The sequence below is a fragment of the Nelumbo lutea genome, chromosome 6, assembly GCF_056320005.1.
Source record: "Nelumbo lutea isolate HS-2025 chromosome 6, American lotus-T2T, whole genome shotgun sequence".
Classification (NCBI taxonomy): Eukaryota; Viridiplantae; Streptophyta; class Magnoliopsida; order Proteales; family Nelumbonaceae; genus Nelumbo; species Nelumbo lutea.
Genome location: NC_142689.1, coordinates 16,989,530 through 17,009,958, shown reverse-complemented (window position 1 = coordinate 17,009,958; position 20,429 = coordinate 16,989,530). Strand labels below are relative to the sequence as shown.

Here is a 20,429-nt window from a genome sequence, read left to right as displayed (position 1 = left end):
AGGTTGTCTCTTTAAGGCTATAAGTAAGAGAGCAGGGCAGACATGAAAAATACACCAGATACAAGACAGCAATCTGCAGAGTTCTTCCCGGTGCTTATCGCCCCTACCCAATTCGATCTCCACTTTTGGGAGTGATCAAGAATTGTTCTTGATATTGCTTCTTGGTAGAAAAAGCAATCTGAAGTTGTGCTCACCAGCCCTTTACTCCATTCTTGCTGAAGAATTCAGTTCTTGCTGAAGAATTCAGTTCTTGTTGAAGAGTCGTCCTGTTGATCATGCTTCACCACACACTGTGTCATCTTCCTTGGGCGTGAACACCTTCATTGGGAGTTACTGCTACTTTGTATCAGGTATATCATTCTCCTCCCTTTTTAGTTTCAGATATGGTCCGGTATGGTTCAAGGTTGATCTTTGAAAATGCAATTTTCTAAAATAGGAAATGTGATTCCCAAATGGGAGAGAGAAAAATTTTTGAAATTTTGTCCAACCTTCCTATAGGGTTTGGCCATCCATATGATGGATCTCTCATCCCTTCAGATCCGTATCATGCTCTCATGAGGCTTCTGGAGCTGTCCTCCTTATCCGTACAACGTTCTCCTGCCATGATCACACTTATCCATCTGACGTGGTGCCAATGTGGCCAAAGAGATAAGATGACATCCGGGGCCAGCTCAACCATAACCCAAACAATTGGATTCCTAAATTTAGCCCTCATTCTTTTGCAATGAACATGTTTATCTAGGTAAATATAGTTCATTTATCAAAAAAAAGTTTTTTTGCACTATCCACTTTTTCCTCTTGTATCACTTTTACCCATGGGTTTAGTGTGCTAGAAGGGGCATTCTTTTATAAATAACAAAATATTTTATTAAAGATATAAATATAGATTACAAAGGAAACAATGGGAGAGATAAAGGTAAGGTTTTTAAAACCGACCCGGACAATCAACCGGTCAAGGGTCTAGTTCCCGGGCCGAATGGTCCGATCATTCAAACCATTCAGGACAGCCCATTCTAACAAAAAAATAGAAACCGGCCAAACCATTGAACGGTTCGACCACCCAGGTCAGCGGTTTGCTGACTAAATCAATGATTTTGGGGAAAATAATGGTTTTGGGGTAAAACAAAATCGATCACGTGACCAGTTCCTAGTTTTTCCGGTTTAACCATTTGGTCTGGTCCAGTTTTGAAAACCATGGATAAAAGCTCTTAACCCTCCCCAAGAAAGTCAAAAAACATTTACAGCTCTACCCAAAACAAATGAACCAGTCAAGGGTCTAGTTCCCGGGCTGAATGGTCCGACCATTCAAACCATTCAAGACAGCCCGTTCTAACAAAAAAATAGAAACCGACCAAACCATTGAACGGTTCGACCACCTGGGTCAACAGTTTGCTGACTAAACCAACAGCTTTGGGGGAAATAATGATTTTGGGATAAAACGAAACCAATCACATAACCAGTTCCCAATTTTTCTGGTTTAACCATTCGGTCTGGCCAAGTTTTGAAAACCATGGATAAAAGCTCTTAACCCTCCCCAAGAAAGTCAAAAAACAGTTACACCACTTACCCAAAACAAATGTTCCCTTCCCACCCCTTGTTTAGCTTGAGTATATGCAAAGGAGTTAGCAGATTTCTTCACCCAATGAAATTGAATATCTATTTCCCAAGTTACCCAATCAAACTCTTTTTTCATTGGCAAATTTCCATAGTTTACTATTCTCATTTTGCAGCCAATATATCACCAGTTCAGAATCTCCTACAATTCTGTTGTTTTTGTATGTATTAGTCAAATACCAATGGTTGCCTACATTTTAGGAATAACATGCCATGCCTTGTAAAATGTGAATCAATGAATAATAGACAAGGAGACATTTTAAGTTTTTAACCATTGAACTCGATGTAATATCAATTTTAAAAATACATATCATGATATATATATATATATATATATATATATATATATATATATATATATATATATATATATAATGCAAACCAATGGATATGGTGGAATGATTAGATTTACCATACTTGAGGGAATAGTAGGAAAATTTCATATCTTTACCCAAAAACAAAAAAAAAAAAAAAAGTGTAGGAAAATTCATATAGGTTCTTTGGGTCCAATAACACAATCTAATAGTTTATGTCGATACAACAGGGAAAGAAGCATCAAATTATCCGCTCATTTTCTCCTATCGTCCCTGTAAGGCCCCTCGCTTTCTTGGTCCTTCAAAAACCCTAGAAATGCCAAAAAACCAAAAAAGAAGAATCCTCCCGACCAACCTCCTCCTCCACCGCCACCACCCCCACCACCATCTCCATCATCACGAGGTGGAAATCCAGTCCCACCATCATCAAGCTCAGGTGCCTTTTCCTTGCCTGAAATTCAGCAACAAATTAGACCATGAGAAGGATGGAAAGATTAACAAGTCATGGTAAAAATAGAATTATCAACTAATCACATTTAATGGGTAAAACTTCAAGATTAAGGCCAAAGCCTTTATTGGGTACTTAAACATATATGAAGCTGCATGAATCCCTGAAAATCAAATTTTTACCCACCCAATATTGACTTATCTGAAAATCAACTTCAAGAATCCCTAAATCATCTTTTTTTTAATTGAGTTATAAAGCGGAATGCTGAAACAAAAATGTGTAACCAACCCATCAGAATGAAACTTTGTTAACGAGGAATATAGGAGTAAAAGGGAAATACACCAAAAAAGAGAAGAACTTGGGATATTTGAAGAGAAAAAGGAGGAAACTGCTAAAAGGATAGAGGAAATAGACCAAAAAGAGGCCCAAAGAGAGTATGGTTTGGAAGACCAAAAAGAAAGATGGAATTTGAAAGTGCAGCTAGAGGAAATTCCAAGGAAGAAATTTCTTGGGTGTAAAAATCAAGATGTAAGTGGTTACTGGATGGAGATGGAAACTCAAAATTCTTTCATTCTTTGGCAAATGGAAGAAGGAAGAATATAAACTCTAGCGTTATGAGTGAAGATCAGATAATAACTTCAAAGGAGGAAATTGAAAAGTGCTTTGTGGATTATTTTATATCAATTTTTGCCACCCTAGAAGAAAGGACTGAATTTAGAGGACTTGAATTAGGACAAGGTGCCGGTTCATAGAGCTGCTTTCCTAGAGACTCCAGTGAGGATGAGGTCCATGAAGCAGTCTTCTATGGAAAGGTCAAAAGCCCTTGGACATGATGGTTTCTCGATGGCTTTCTATCAGGATAGCCGGGAAATCGTAAAGGATGACTTATGACTGTATTTGCAGAATTTTATCAAAAGGGAAAAACCTCACCGAGAGCAAATGCAACCTTCTTAGCCCAAATACCCAAGAAGAAAGATGCTAGAACCCCTAAGGATTACAGACCTATGACTTATTGGTAGCCTTTATAAAATCATTGCAAAAGTCCTAGCAGGAAGGCTAAAGACTGCTCTACCCTTGATAGTTTCCCAAAACCAAGGGGCCTTTGTTGCAGGAAGACAAATAGTAGACTAAATCCTAATTGCAAATGAGTGTGTGGCAACAAAGATGAAACAAGGAGGGCAAAGATATCCTCTCTCCTTGTTTACATTTGTGGCTGAGGTTCTAAGTAGACAAATCATGAAGGATGATCAAGAAGGTCTTACCAAGGGTTGGAAGATTGGAAGATCTGAGGTGGTGGTAACTCACTTGCAATTTGCAGATGATATTATCATTTTTTTTTGTGAGGAGGTCGGAAATTACAGTCTGAGGAATTTGCAAATTTTAGTGGAAGAGTTTCAAAGGACCTCTAAACTAAAGGTAAATTGGGGAAAGAGTTGTGTGGCAAGAGTTAATATGGAAAAGGCTGAAATCTAATCAATGGCACAATTACTTGGCTGTGAGGTAAAAAGTTGGCCACTAGAGTACCTCGGTCTGCCATTGGGTGGTAATCCAAAACATGAAGGCTTTTGGAAACCAGTCATAGAGAGATTGAATAAGAAGTTAGCCATGTGGAAGAGAAATTACATCTCGTTGGGGGGAAGGATTAAATTGATTAAGTTCACCTTAGCAATCTTGCCCACTTACTTACTTTCCACCTTTAGGATCCTGGAAAAATTAGCTAGACAAGAGAAGATAATGAGGGATTTTTTATGCGAGCCAAGAGAGGAGAAAAGGGACCATTTAATAAAATGGGAACAGGTTTGTAAACCCAAGGAGAAAAGAAGGCTAGGGGTTGGGAACTTGGTGAAGAGGAATACAGCTCTACTAGGAAAATGGTTGTGGAGGATTCATGGTGTAGCCGACAATTGCTGGGGTGCAAAAGTAGCAGCTAATGCAGCTTCAAATTCCCCTTGGAAAGCGATCTTTGAAATGTTGCCTTTATTTACTAACCTCATTCGTCTTGATGTTGGATGTGGGAACAAGATCTTATTCTGGAAGACCTTTGGCTTGGAGACAAACCACTTAGCTTGCAATTCCCTAACCTTTATTCTTTATCAAACCTAAAGGTTAACTATAGCAAGAGTAGCTATACCCCTAGAAACTGGGTTAAATTGGGACTTGAGTTTAGAAGGGGTTTGAGAGACAATGAGTGTGATTCTCTCCTTGTCCTTTTGTCAAAGTTGGAAATAGTTTACCTGGACCAAAATGGCCTTGATAATAGAATTTGGCATCCAGCTTCAAATGGCTTGTTTTCCTGATCTTCTTTCTTCAACATACTAGCCCAGTCAGATGGTGTGGGGGTAAACTTTCCTGTAAGAGAAATATGGTGCAAACCAATTCTCCTCAAATACAAGCTCTTAGTTGGGAACTGTTCCTAGGGAAGGTAAACACCTGTGACATGCTACAAAAAGGCTAAACACGTGCCTTTCTCCTCATGTGTGTGTTCTTTGCAAGGCTTGTAGTGAATCCCTTTCTCACTTCTCTCCTGCTCATTTATTTCTTGTATTTGGGACTATTTATGTTCTCTCTTTGGTTGCAAATTGGCTCCCCCACAAGACATGGTTAGCCTTTTCAACCCAACTTTCCTGAGGCGACAAAAGAAAGGGAAAGATGTATGTGGAAGGCAGTACGTGCAGCCGTGGTTTGTTCTATTGGGAAGAGAGAAATCAGAGGATCTTCAATGAAAAAAAAGTAAATTCTTAGAGGTGGTGATTGAAGCCACTAAAATCATATCAGTACATTGGGTTAAGGCCTTGGAACTGTTCAAGGGTATTCCCACAGATGACTTCTTAAGAAATTAGAGAGCGGTAGCACTCTCTCAAAACCACATAGAGAAATTATAAGAATGGAGTGGAAACCACCAAGTTTAAATAAACTAAAGCTAACTTTGAAGGTAGTTCATTTGGCAACCTAGGAAGAGAAGGAATAGGGGGAGTTTTACGAAACCATCAAGTAGTAGTGATAACCTTGTTCTCAGGACCAATTGGTTTTGGTGACTCAATTCAGGCTGAATCAAAAGCACTGTTGGAAGGATTAAAACTTGTTGAACAATTAGGAGCAAGAGAGTTGGTGGATGTGTTAGCCAAGCAGGGAGATGATAGACCATCCTTATTTTGGGCATTGCTGTAACCTAATGCTTATTTTGGGCATCGTTGTAACTTAATTTCAAATATTTAAATTAATAAATGAACTGCTGTGCTGATAAAAAAAAATATATAGGAGTAAAAGGGGAAAACCCCCAATAATAATGAAGGCATGCGGCATGAGAGGACAGACTGCCATTTTATGGATTCCATCTTTTTTTTAATTAATACTACTACGTTGGGGCTACACAATGGGGGTAGCCCATCCCTACACCCATAACAGCCCAACCCGGGTGAAGATAGGAATTGATCCCAAGTCTCTGCTACAAGCAACCAAAGACCTTACCAACTGAGCTAGTTGGTAACTTGCCTTTGATAGATTCTGTCAAGGAGCTTAAAAGCCACAAGATATTTAGATTTTAATCACTTGGTTTAACTCATTGATCTTAATTAAATCAAATTAAGACATAGTTCAAAATGGGGATCATTGAACAAACTTCACGGATCCTGTATTACCTTGAATTGGTGTTATTGTACTTGTTGGTGATTGACGTGTAATGGTTTGAGTTTGCTCTGCACCACATCTTGCATTCTGCAAGGAAAACAACTCTAATAAGGTTTAAGTTTACCTTGATAATTTGGAAGATTGTATCACTGTAAATCAATAAATAGTTACAACACAAACCTAGATGCTTCATGGCTATCACTTGCTAACTTACTGTACCTTTTTTTGATAAGCCAGTGTATCTAGGCAACATGGAATTGGCTTCCAGGTTCCAATTCATAACATTAGAATCAAAAAGCAAGAATTTGACAAGCACAAGTTGCACAAAACATCATCATCATCATCATCTAAGCCTTGTCCCAACTATATGGGGCCAGTGTTTTAAAAGCGCAAGGCGCAAAAAAGGGGCAGGGGTCAATTTGCGCCCAAAGCACAAGGCAAGGCACGTGCCTTTTTGAAGCAAGACGCAAAAAATAAATAAAAAAGAAGTGCTAAAAAAATTTTTTAAATGTCAGAAATTCAAAAAAAATGCCAAAAGTTCAAAAAAATGCCAAAAATCAAAAAACAAACAAATGTTAAACAATATTAATAAAAATATAAACTTAATTTTTAAAATAAACATTTTAAAAAATAAAAAAACCTATTATCTAAAATGAAAATACATAAACATAACATGTAAAGCATATTCAAATGATAATTTTAAAATAAAATCAAACATATAAAACATTTTCAAGCATGTAAAACCCACAACCTCTTTTTTTCCTCGATTGTATTATTACTTCAAGTAGCTAATGTGATGTAAAACATATTACATCCCTAATTCTACGAGCCACCTTTGTGTCATGCCCCTCAAGGCAAGCCCAAACAAGTCCATGTTAGAGTCTTAAATTCTTAGTTCTCACACAAAAAATAATGATTTTATAATTTTAATTGATTTTTAAGATGATATCTTATTAGGATGCATGAATGAACAACATTACCAACTTGAGGGTTTAAGCCATAAAAATTGTATATTGACCAACCTCAAACGTTGCAAGTAGAAGCAGCAATGGTACCAAACATAACCTTAAATTATATGGATTTGTAGAATGGTTTTTCATGGGTTGGGAGATGAAGTAAATTTGCTTGATGAGGAATGCTAGAATTAGTTATGCTATGGAAGATGAGGGTTTCTGTTTTCCCGGTGTCACAATGAGGGATTAAAGTCCTTTGAGAGGATGATATTTTGATGTTGTGGATCAAAAGTGACCAATTGTTGTTCGCTGGTAGTTTACAGGTTTCAGGTAGTTAGATACTTCTAGGCTCCACAAAGTAGGTGAGTATCACTTTCTGCAAACTATGATTCAATTTAAATCGTGAAAACATGAGGATTAGACAATAAAGTAATTGCAACTGAAATATTTCATTCCCTTAAGAAGAAAAAGGGCAGATATGGGGATTTTGTTTTAAAAGTGGATCTCTCCAAAGCTTATGATTGTATGGAATGGGCATTTGTCCTTGAAGTGTTGGAGCTTAGGAGCATCTCTCCCAACTTCTACAGTATTATCTCAAATTGTATGGAATGATTGAGGCACAAGATGACTGGATGTCGGACAAGACATAGCGGATAGAAGGTTCATAGGTGTAGCGAAGTGGAGAAGGGAACAACAGATTGAAACCAAGAGGTTCTTGTTCGAAGAGGCCAGGAGTCAAGGAAAGCAGTCTCTGAAGATCAGGGAGGAGAGGAAAGCTATTGTCTTTCTGGTTGGAAAGCAGTGTTGTGGATGAAAGGCTTCGTCAACGGCACCCTTCATTCTGTCAAAAAGCAAGGCTGGAAAAGCTCTATGAATGCTTCCAGAAAAAGATATGAGAGTACACTATGATGGAATAGGAAAGGATGGTTCACAATAGTTGCAGAAATGGAGGAATTGGATCAAAGTTTGCATGTCAACTCCCAAATTTTCTATTTTAATCAATTGCTCCAAAGAGGTAATTTCAAAAGCTCAAGAGGGTTAAGACAAGGGGATCCTCTCTCTCCCCTCTTATTCCTTTGAGTTCTGGAGAGTTTAAGCCAAATGGCTGAGAAAGATATTGAAGGAGGTCTATTAGAAGGGTTTGAAGTGAAAAGTAATGGTTCCAGGATTGCTTTGCTGCAGTTCGCAAACGACACTGTTCTTTTTGGATGCTAAGTTAGAACAAGCTTTCAATTTAAGATATCTCCTTAGCTGGTTTGAGATTGTTTTGACAGAGGTCCTTGGGTGTCAAGTGGGAAAAGTCACAACTAAGTATTTGGGTTTACCCCTAGGCACTAGATGCTTCTCCAAGAGCATTTGGGATCCAGTGGTGGAGAGGGTCAATAAAAAGCTAGCAACCTGGAAGACTCACTACCTTTCAAAGGGGGGTAAATTAACTCTAATTCAGAGTGTCCTGACTTCCAGCTTATTATCTATCTATCTTTCCAATTCCAAGGGTGGTGGCAGAAAAGTTAAAGAAAGCTATGAGGTCCAGAGGAAGTGGCTGACAAATTAGAGAAGATCCAAAGGGATTTTCTGTGGCAAGGGGTGGGAAGGGCCAAGAAGTTCCATCTGGTAAGCTGGGATAAAGTGTGTAGGCATAAGGAAAGGAGAGGTTTGGGGATAAGAAGAATTAGAACTTTTAATAAAGCTTTATTAGGAAAAATGGCTGTGGAGGTTTGGGCAGGAAAGAGATAAGGAAGCACTGTGGAGGAGGGTGGTGGTTGGGAAATATGGGGTGGTGAGGTTTGGGTGGGAGACGAGAGAAGTTTCAAGGACATGTGGGGTTAGTGTATGGAAGGGTATTATGAGATTCAACCAGAATTTCAGGGATCTGACAAAGTTCAAAGTTGGAAAAGGTTCAAGGATAAGATTCTGGGAGGACGAATGGACTGGAGTGGGGGAACTTTGTGAAATCTGTCCAAGATTATAGACTGACTGAACATCACGTCATTATTGATCAGTGCTATGAATTGAGGGGGGAGCAACTAGTATGGAGCCCAAGGTTCAGAAGACCCCTGCACGAACAAGAAGTAGAAGAGTGCATTCAACTGTTGAACAAACTAGAACAGTTCAATGTCTCTCCAACTTCAGAGGATGGTCTTTAGTGGAAAGACTGTAAGGATGGCAGGTTTTCTGTGAAATCCTTTTTACTCAGCTTTGGTAAGAGACAATCAGGTTTCTGCTAGCTTGAAATGAGTGTGGGGATCCCAGTGCCGCCAAGAGTGGAGGCATTTGTTTGGTTGGTTTCCCTCGACAGCATTCTAACCACAGATCACTTGAAGAAAAGAGGCTTTTTCCTTCCAAATTTCTGCTATTTGTGCAAAATGATGAAGAGACAGTGTTCCATCTGTTCTATTCTTGCAAGTGGAAAATTTCATCTGGAATTTCTACTCCTGCCATTTTGGAAAGTCTGTCTTCCAGCCATCATCTCCAGATGAGATTTTCTCTAGATGGCCAAAAATTAGTGGTAGCAAGAAAGCCAGAATTATGTGGAGCTGTATTCCTTTTGCAGTTTGCTGGTCAATGTGGCTGAAAGGGATAGAAGAGCATTCGAAAACAAAGCAAAAAGTTTGGAACTAATAGTTTCTGCTGTGGGTTCATTGGTTTCAGACTGGGTGCTGGTTCTGCTGGAGTTTGATCAAGTTAGAAGGGAGGGTTTGATAGAGATTTTTTTTGGGGTATATTACAACCATGTAATGAAGAAAATTTTCAGATTGTCTAGCTGTAACTCAATCTGGGATGTCTCCTTGACATCCAATGCCTTGTAATCTTTTTTCTTTTTAATAAATTTTTTCTTCTATCCTTCAAAACAATAAAGACAGAGAAATATCATTTGTTGAGATGGGATCACATTTGCAGGCCAATCACTAGTGGTGGGCTTGGAATAAGAAAAGTCAAGAGTTTCAACTATGCTCTTTTGGCAGATGGTTTTGGAGATTTTGCTCAAATCCCAATGAGTTGTGGAGGGAGCTAATAGCGGAGAAATATAGCTCAAGTGATAATGGATGGGAACAAGGGATTCCAATATGTCTTATGGTTGTGAAGTGTGGAGGGGAATCTGTAAAGCTTTCATAGTTGTCAAGGCGACGACTAGGCAACAAGGCACACTTTGAGGCTCGCCTCGCCAAATCACCAAGCAGTTTTATACTTTCTATTAAAAATTACTTTTTTAAACCTTGATTTTTTGAGATTATAATTAAAAAATAGACATTACTAAACTAAAATGTTCATTTTGTGTGTTTATATACTAATTTCTTTTTATTATTTTCTTATTTGTTAGGGTTTAATCAACACAAACATTGCTAAATGCTGTATTGAACCCTCAAAGACTTCAAAACCTGAACCAGTAAGTAAAGAACTTAAAATTTTGTCTAATCAACACATTTTCTTCTTCCATATATTCTTCTTCTTCTGCTACTACTATTTTTTCTTTTCTTTGTTTCCTATAACAAAAATAGGGCTCAGCCCCTATATTTTTTTGAATTTTCTTTTCCTTCTTTTTCTTCTCATAAATATGTTGATTTCCTATACTTTAACATGAACTTTATACTCTTCTTATGAAAATCATGCATAATTATTAAGGAAATATGGGTATGGTACCCAGAGAACTACCCTAGGATCCATGTTTTTTACATAAAAAAATCCATCATCGGTGCATAAGCGACTAGGCAACAAGGCACCCCCCTGTCACCTAGCCTCATCTTGGCACCTTGAAAACTAAGGCTTTATCTGCCTTCTCAAGAGGAATAAAGTTCATTTTGGGCAATGGGTCTAGAATACAATTCTGGTCGAACTCGGACCCTTGGTGTGATGATCTGACTTGGAAGGAAAAGTTCATTTATCTGTTTATTTTTGGCTGGCAACAAAGAAGCTACTGTGACAGAATGCCTTCAAGTTAATGGAACTTGGGGTATTTGGAATCTTACTCTTAGAAGAAACTTTTTTGACTGAGAAGTGCAAACAGAAGTTGATTTCATGTCACTATTGTGAAACCCAGCAAGTCAGGGAGATTGTCCAAGTCAGGGGTTTTCTCAGTCAGATCCTTTTATTCTGGTTTGTTGGGTGAGCAAAATAGTTCATTTCCTTATAAAGCAATTTGGGCAAATGCAGCTCCCTCAAAAAAGGATTTTCTGGTCACAAAAGGAGCCAATCTAGCAAACGTGGATAGCTCCTTCTGCAATGCACACAGGGAATCTGTGAAGCACCTTTTCCTATTCTGTAGTTTTTCTTCTAAAATCTGGAATCATTTCAGCAGTTCTGTTCCATCTGTTGGGTGCTTTCTGGACTCTCTGAAGGCCCTATTAACCGGGTGGAGGGTGCAAGGAATGTCCAGGAAAGGGAGAGCTTGCTGCGATGTGGTTCCCCTAGCAGTGTTGTGGGCAATCTGGTCTGAAAGGAATATGAGAATATTTTAGCAAAAATCAAATCCGGAGGAGGTGGTTATCTATTCTGCAGTTGACATGTTGAGAGCATTGCTTTCTACTCTCACATGTTTCAATCCTGTTTTTGAATGTAAATTTTTTTGGGGGGTTATTAAATGTGATATCTTACATTACCTTGATTTGAAAATTCATAACAAGGGAGAGATTTAGGCAGATATCACCTATAGAATTACAGCAGCATGGGAAAAATGAATGGGGCATATGGAGTCCTATGAGGTAGGTAAATACCACTTAGACTAAAAGGAAAATTTTATAAAACAGTTGTAATGGCAGTAATATCATTTGGAGCATAGTTTTCAAGGCGCCAAGGCGAGGCCTAGTCGCCTAGGCACCCTTATTCATAATTTTCATAAGAGAAGTATAAATTTCATGTTTAAGTCTAAAAAATCAACATTTTATGTGAAGAAAAAGAATAAAGGAAAGAAAATTCAAAAAATAAATAGGGGCTGAACCCCTACTTTTCTTATAGGAAAGAAGAAAAGAAAAGGTGGAAGAAGAAGAAAATTTGTTGATTAGACAAAATTTTAAGTTCCTCCCTTGCTTATTGGTTCAGGTTTTGAAATTTTTGAGGGTTCAATCAAGGATCAAAATTTTGATATGATACGCCCGTATCGAGTGTATTGTATTGTAATCTTTGGGGTCCCGATACCTGTTTACAGGTGTTTTCGGGGACCAATTTTTTAAAATAATATATATATACATATATATTTAAAAATGAAATTGAAAACCAAAGAAACAAAAAAAATAGGGGGAGTATCATTATAAGTACCCATACACCTCTGCCAATACACAGAGGTGTATCGATACTTTGAACCATGGGTTCAATACAGCAGTTAGCAATGTTTGCGTTGATTAAACCCTAACAAAATAAGAAAATAATAAAAAGAAATTAGTATATAAACGCACAAAATGAATATTTTAGTTTAATAATGTCTATTTTATAATTATAATGTCAAAATTTTTAAAATATAAAAGTATTTTATAACCCAGTGCACAGAACTGCTTGGCGATTGGGCGAGGCGAGCCTCCAAGGGTGCCTTGTCACCTAGGCGTTGCCCATAGTGTCAAGGCGACGCCTAGGCGACAAGGCGCCCTTTGAGGCTCGCCTCGCCTCGCCTAATCGCCAAGCAGTTTTTTACTATGTATTGTAAAATACTTTTTTACTCTTTATTTTTTGACATTATAATTATAAATTAGGCACTATTAAATTAAAATATTCATTTTATGTGTTTGTATAGTAATTTGTTTTTATTATTTTCTTATTTGTTAGGATTTAATCAATATAAATATTGCTAAATGTTGTAATAAACCCTCAAAGACTTTAAAACCTGAACCAATAAGTAAGGAAGAACTTAAAATTTTGTCTAATCAACATATTTTCTATACTTTAACATGAACTCTATACTTTTCTTATGAAAAGTATGAATAATTATTAAAAAAATATGACTATGGTACCTAGGGAACTACCCTAGAATCTATGTTTTCCATATAAAAAAATCTACCGCCTAGGCGCTAGGTGACAAGGCGCCCTAACGCCCCACCTCGCCTCGACGCCTTGAAAACTATGGCGTTGCCTTGACAACTATGGTTTTGGAGTAGAGTGTTGGGCAGTAAGAACAACATATCCAAAAATATGAGTGATAGAAATGTAAATGTTGAGATGGATGAGTGGGAAAACCAGAAAAGACAAGGTTAGAAATGAGCTCATTTGTATCCCTAATTGGTAATAGGTAATAAAATGAGGGAAAGTAGACTATAATGGTTTTGTCAGATACAGAGAATACAGAACTTGTAAAAAGAAGTAATCTGTGACAAGTTTAAGGGGTTAGAAGAGTTAAGGGCAGACCAAAACGGACATGAGTTGTAGTAAGAAGTGAGATGGGCCTCATAATTTACAATTAAATATGGCATAGAACAGAATGGAATGCAAAACATGAATGATGTAGCCAATCCCATATAGTTGAAACAAAACCTCGAAGATGATGATGATATACATGATGTTGTTTTCTGATGAAACTGTTAGACTGTTTTGTATGCCCTTAGCTTCAATCAAAATGATGTACTTTATGAATTTATTGTAAATAAATAAAAGTGCATATTTGATTCATGTTCCCTTGGTATGTTTATGTGTAATACCCTTAAACTGGACACTTAATCAGACTCGTGTTAGTTTAGAATGTTCACAGCCAATGGGTCGGTCTGGGGAGACCTATTCTGACAAGGCTGACACTGTGGTGCCACCAAGTCGGTTGGGGTGGCTTGTCTCAGCTACCGGGATGAGACCCTAGGCACATACAGTATAGGATTATTTGAATCTTTGAACTGGACCAGATTTCCAGTATTGCCCTGGACCTTGGAGATTGATGGGCAAAACTGAAAAGTTACACCCGACCCCTAAACTCGATTATGATACTGCACTAGGTGTCGGATTGGGTTGTCTTTGATGTACCAATCAGTGAGATCCTTAGCGGGGGTCAAAACCTGTGTATGTTGGGGCAGTCTGAGAATTCATCTGAGTGAGTGATCATAGTGACAGGATCAGCCCCTTTGTCGAACAAAGGTAATGATCGGGGATGCACTCTCACTGATGGAAACCAAGACTGCCGGCAGCCGATTTCAATTGTTGAAATTTGTTTTGCCAAATGTATTTTATATGAGATATAAAAGTATATATATTATGGTTTCGAAATGATTTGCAAAAGGTTTTAATTTCCGGGATCCATACTTGAGAGAGTGACACTGTTCCTTGTAGCCGAGGGAGAGGTCCTCTCTTGTCGGGCAGTGTATGATCATTATGGGCTGAGAGGTTAAGTGTAAGACCATTGAGGATAATGCCTGATGGGCTAATCTTGCATCTGCTCACAGTCCCTAGGTGTTACAAGGTGGCTTGGCCCAATGACCACTTAGGGTAAGTGTATGGCCCATAAAGCCCATCTGATGGGTTTTCAAGGGGTGCACTGTCCATAACAGTGCATTCGGCCAGGCCTTGTAACAAAGACTGGACTGAACCCATGTGGCTGATGTGTAGATCAATGTTTGGGTCCCACACCATACAAGGAAGCCCAACTGGGCAGCAGTTTGGAAGGCTAAATGAATACATAACCCTAAATGGGCCTTAAGCCCATTTCGAATCATGCTAACTTGATTAGTCATTAAGGGGCGAATTTTGAGATAAGATCAGCTGATAGGATTGGGCCCACACCCTATCCACTCAGAGATTCCAAGATCTAAATGAGATTTAGATTTGGAAACTTCCTAATTAGATTAGAAGCTGGCTGATCTAATCTGCAAATAAGATAAGAATTATCTTTTAGCTTAAAGGGACTCCTAATCCATATATGATTTGGGTTAGCAACTCCTAATGGAATTAGGAGTTGATCCCTTTAAGTCTATAAAAGGAAGAGGGGGCGGCAGCCTTTAGACACATCACAACAGACAACCAACTGTCTTGTCTTCAGAGCTGAGATCACAGAAGAGAGAATTTTGCACCCTGCAAATACTCTCTTGCCGCCTCCTTCCTGCAGCCGCCGCCTATAGCAGTTCGATCTCCATTGTTTGGGAGAAATCAAGATTGGATCTTGATTCCAATCTTTTGGAGAAAAGATTGGTACGAGTTGTATTCACAAGCCACCCAGGTGATTCTTTGGAAGAATCAAGTTCTTAGGAAGGATACTACTGATTATTCTACTCCACCTTGCACTGCGCCATCTTCAGTGGGAGCAGATTTTGGATCTTACCTTGGGCGTGAACACCTCCATTGAGAGATATTATTTCTCTGTATCAAGTATTATCTCTCTCTCCTCCTTTTGATTCAGATCTGGTTCAGTTTATGGTTCAAGAATGATCCTTGAAAATATGATTTTCTAAATAGGGAATTCGATTCCCAGTTGAAGGGAAAGAAAAAATTTTTGAAATTCGCCCCCCTTTATTCCGCAATCTTGGGCGTCCATGTGATGGATTTCCTAGATGATGATGATGATATACATGATGTTGTTTTCTGATGAAACATCACCTTCACAGCACTTGCTAGGACAAAGATTGGTGAAGAAGCTGCTAGAGAAGTTATTTCTTTTGAGAAAGAACCCCAAAAGAAATAGTTCCAAGATAGCTATTTTGAAGAGGGTCTAAAGCCTTGGCAGAAGACTATAGGTCTATTACATTACAATACTCGTTTGGAAATCAAAAGAAAGCTTGGGAAAAAAGATGCAGGAAAGTCAAAAGTCAATAAAAGCAGACTTCAAAACCTTGCATTGACCAAAACTAGAAATCTAGCATGCAGAAATGCATGAAGCAGATGAGTCAAAATTAATGAACAAACAACTTACCAAAGCAGCAGAACAAACTACTGCAGCACTTTGCTTCTGACTAGTACGTGTGATGGGAGTTCTAATTTGAAATGGTCTTGAACATACCCTCGACATTATTTGATCAGATCCAATAAGTTGAATCCTCCCATTGCACTTATTTCTTATTTTGCCTGCATTCAGAAACCATCACAATATAGAAGAGAACTCAGATTATTTAGGACCAAATTCAATAAACATAAGAGTATGACATAACAGTTAAGTAATGCAGAAAACAAATATGCATTTAAAATCAGGTTAAATTAAATATGTTAATAATATTGCTAACCATAAACACAAACCTATTTATTTCAAAGGCTGCATTTGGAGCAATGCAAATGGAGTATAAATCCCGGTTCAGGGTAAATTTGCACTCTGGTTCACTTTTGCCTGTATTTGGCAACATTACATTTATGCATTGACAAATAATAGAAAACACATTTTCCAATGCATATTTACATTGATAATAAGATGTAAAAGTACATTAATAAAAAAGAAGTAAATTTGCATTCAAGTGGGCTTTTGACAAAAAAAGGCATATGCTTTATTGGAATTTGTGTTTGCATCCATTACAGCTAAAAGTCTGTTCGGTAAGAAGGTAAATTTGCCAGTACAAAACTAACCCAACTTTGCAATTTATATGAACCGTTTTACACTACATATTTGCATTCACACTTATTTGCATCGTTTCCAAACGCAGCCAAAGGGAACATTCATTTAACCTTATCTCGCATACTTAAAAAAGGTCTTTGTTTTTGTTTCCTTTAAAAGTTGATAGACCATTACTAGTGCACAAGAACCAATAAAAGGAAATTTAAAAGGTAATAGACCATTACAAATTTGTTTCCTTTGAAACACATTGAAACTTCCCTTCTCTTCAAAACTAGGCTTAAACATCCCCTATCATGTATGTTTGTTTAGCATTAACCTCCTTCTGTTAGCCATCCATCACATGGGCTAAAAGAATCCCATCATGTTAGTTTTAGAAATTTTGATAAATAAAAAAGTAATTTGTATTTGCAAACTTAGGTTTTAAGAGACAAAATGTCCTTATCTTGCCTATGTGTAAAAAGCAGTAACTATTTGAGCCTTTGTTACTGAAAATATAGAAAATCCATACAAACTATAAAAGGAGTATCGATTTCAACAAAAAAAATCAGTGTAGAGAAAGGGTCAGAGATCAGTTTTAACAAGGAAAGGACAATTTCCTATGAAGAAAAATTGATCCTCTGAGGTTTGACCTTGTTTCTGTTTGAAGATAGGCAGCAATCGGATACTTGGATCCTAGATGTGACGATAGATCCTTTCAGAACCTATAAGAAAAAGGTGTTTTCTAGTCATCACATACTTTCATGTGTAATTTAGTGGAAATTCTATGATAGGGAGTGTATAACCCTGCTTTTGAAAAACAAGGAAGTTTCATTTGATTTCAAACAGTATAGGGGACATTTGAGTAATTTTCCCTTTTTGAAAAATAACACATTTCCAAACAAGTATTACCAATATATCCTTACATGAATAGTAAAGGGAAACAGAAATCCATGTGCTTAGGGGTCTATTATCTGAAGCAGAAAGATTCTTCTGGACTGGTATAGCCCAGGCAGTAATTATTGTTGTAGATGAAGTCAATGAAGACATCGCAACCTGAAAAATATCAAGTTCTCCACATTAAAATTGTAATCACATTAAATAATAATTTCTCTAGATAAGCAAACCAGATAAACAATGAAATAGATAAGTACTTAAGGAGAACTCTAATCCCTATATATTTGCAAATTGTTCAGAAGATTAGTTATTTTACTGCAACATCAACAAGCTTTCCTCACGCCATTCTTGTTGAGCAAGGATACGAAACAAATGCAGTATATACTCTTAACATAATGAGAATAGAAATCACACTCCTTTTAGAATTCCAATAACCCTAGGAATCTTTGGAATCCAACCAAAGGACTGATAGTGAAAAAAATTCAAATGATCAACCGTTTTTATCTATTTTTGGCCCTGTAGCCAAACTATGCAAGAGAAAATCGAGTGGAAGATAATAACAACGTTACAAAAGAATTGCTATGTACGGTGAAATATTAAAATCCTTCCCCACCTATCAGCCTATTGTTCTTTAAAATTAAAATAATAAGATTCCAAAAACAAACATCAACAATAACCCAAGAAGAGGAAATGATGTGATTAAGATTAAGAATTCTCACATATATTGGCAGAACATATATAAAGAAACTCCCATTCCATCCTTTTAAGAGCCACACCCTTTTAAGTTTTCACGCTACAAATTGCACAAAAAAAAAAAAAAAAAAAACTATAAACTAATATGAAATCAGAATATCCATGAGCCCAGAATAAATTTCCCAGAAAAAACCCAATTTGTCTTTAGAATAACAATTGGTTGCAGGTGAAAGACAGAAATACAGCATCTAAGTTTTCTTCGATCGCATTAATTCTATCATGAAAGAAACAAATTGCAATGAAAGGCACAAGACTTAACTATAAACGCATCCATCTGGAAGGTTCCTAAAAGAAGAAGAATCAAATATTAAAATCCATGAAGTGTAGAGGCAATCAAAGCTTTTGCAAGATTTACAAACCTTCTTATGGACTTCTATGAAGGAAATTATTGGAGTGGACAAGGGCCGATTCTTCGCTCTGCTTCACCTTATCGACGAGGGAAAGAGAAAGAAACCTAAGGGTTAATTACTTCAGGATATATGTCTCTTCGAACATATCCGATAAAATTACTTAGACATATTGAAAAAGTCGCTGCTACTTTTTTCGCATCTCTTAAATTCATGTCAGCTGTTGTTTTCAATTTCAAGGGAGTAAAATAATTAAGAAAAAGAGAACAATAAAGAGAGAGAGAGTGATAGGATAACATACATTCGCCGGAAACGACGACGGAGACGATGGCGTTGTGACCGTTTGAAGGCTGCAGCTCGGTTGAGACGATAAGAACTGCCTCATTTTGTGATATGGTACAGAACCTCAAAGTCGGTTTCAGGGTTGATTTTGGACGTGTCGGCTTCGGTGCAAGTTTCAGGATATCGAAGCGATGCGTGCGCATCTCAGCGTCCAAGATATTCCCAATACACGGTTAGGATGGGATATGGGTCGTTTTTAGGCACGTGTCGGCACGCGGGCAGAGCCAAACCGAACTGTGAGACTAGGTCTACCTGACAGGGTTTGGGCCAAATCGACCAAACTGTTTTTTTTTTTCACTAAGTGAAATTAAAATATTTAATTCTCCTTTAAGAATAAATTGAAAAAAAACTTTAATAAGAAATGAAAAAATATTTAACAAAATACAAAATGAAAAATGAATTGAAAAAAATATAAATTTTATTTTATTTAAATTTGAAATTTGAACAATACAATGGTCAAAAAATACTTAACAAAATATAAAAAAATATAATACAATTACAAATTGAAAATAAAAAATTACATTGTTCAAAAAAATAACAAATAATTTAAATAAATCTGAATAGCGAAATTTACAATAATTTTAAAAAATGCTAGAAAATTATTGAGTATACAAAAAAATATATTGTCTGTATCTTTTTTTCAAGTTCCATTTTGATCATTTGCATTAAGTGAATCATCAAGTGTAGTGTCATGTCCTCCTTTGTCCTGAAAAACAAGACTCCGATAGAACTATAGACACTAGAGGGTTAGTGGATCATGTGCCATGGCGGCTAAAAATCGATATTTATTTTCATGTCCAATCCACCAAGCTAAAATATAAAAATTATTTATTCATTCCGAATCAAATGAATCACTTAAACTAAAAAATTTGTTTGTAAATAAAAATTAAGTTCAATAAAAAATCAACTTGTTGATAATGTGGCTGTAGATTTCTACCTCTTATTAAAAACCAAACTCCATCTTTTGCAATATTAGAACTAGTTGTTTCAGGAGTGGAAGTTGCACATGTACAAGAAGACTTTTTATGCTCTACCATTTGAGGTTCATATAAGATATGTGATGTAGCGCGATCCGGTCACTCCTAGTTGGCACTCGCGTGGCTCCTAAGAGGTACCTGGGATGAGAGGGAAGAAGAAGAACTCCTGGGGGTTTGCCCGGTGGGAACACTCCGATGATTAAGTCAGTATCTTGTGCGAGAAGCAAAGGGAAAACGAAGGCTAAGAGTGAAGATTGCGCAGATGATTCGAAGATACCTTGTTCCTTGAGAATAAGCCCCCTATAACTGAATTTCATTGCTTCAAGCCCTCTGCTTCTAACAGGGCAAGTATAACCGCCATTGTCAGTCTGTCATAGCCATTACAGGCAAGGCTGAGGTGGCATGCGCGGGGCCGTCGTTGTAGGGTACGTGCTTGTCAGGTGTGAGACACCTTTCTAAAGATGACAGGTGCGACACTATCTGACAAGGGACATGTCTACTGTCCACAAACTTGTCGGGTACGATGGTCGAGCAGGAAGCCTTCCTATGGTATGCCGAGCTACCCTTCCGCAAATTACCCTGAGTCGGGCTGTCTCTTGAGTGACGAGATGCCTGTAGCAAGTTATGCCGATCTAGCTAACCCGAGGTGTCTATGCCTTGGGGTGTCTAGAGATGGATCGTTGCATTCCCGTCTGGGAGTGGCCCGAGGTCCATTGGGAGGAGCTCAGGCCTCAAGAGAGGT

The 20,429-nt window shown here is 37.6% G+C and overlaps 1 protein-coding gene across 8 annotated transcripts; it reads right to left on the bottom strand.

Annotated features, from left to right (window-relative positions):
• Nucleotides 1-2,031: 2,031 nt before the first annotated feature.
• On the bottom strand, nucleotides 2,032-18,806 carry LOC148847629 (uncharacterized). 8 transcript variants are annotated; one of them, XM_088950594.1, is made up of 7 exons: nucleotides 18,670-18,802; nucleotides 18,381-18,447; nucleotides 18,281-18,306; nucleotides 17,298-17,427; nucleotides 15,766-15,917; nucleotides 6,015-6,090; nucleotides 2,032-2,379 (listed from the first exon to the last, which is right to left on the bottom strand). In XM_088950594.1, exons 3-7 carry the CDS (start codon nucleotides 18,293-18,295, stop codon nucleotides 2,183-2,185), a joined length of 570 nt encoding a protein of 189 aa, XP_088806720.1. In that variant the 5' UTR covers nucleotides 18,296-18,306; nucleotides 18,381-18,447; nucleotides 18,670-18,802; the 3' UTR covers nucleotides 2,032-2,182. The 8 variants fall into 8 exon arrangements, with proteins under 8 accessions (XP_088806720.1, XP_088806721.1, XP_088806722.1 ...); XM_088950595.1 differs by having other exon boundaries at nucleotides 18,281-18,295; XM_088950596.1 differs by having other exon boundaries at nucleotides 18,381-18,475; nucleotides 18,670-18,790.
• Nucleotides 18,807-20,429: the final 1,623 nt, after the last annotated feature.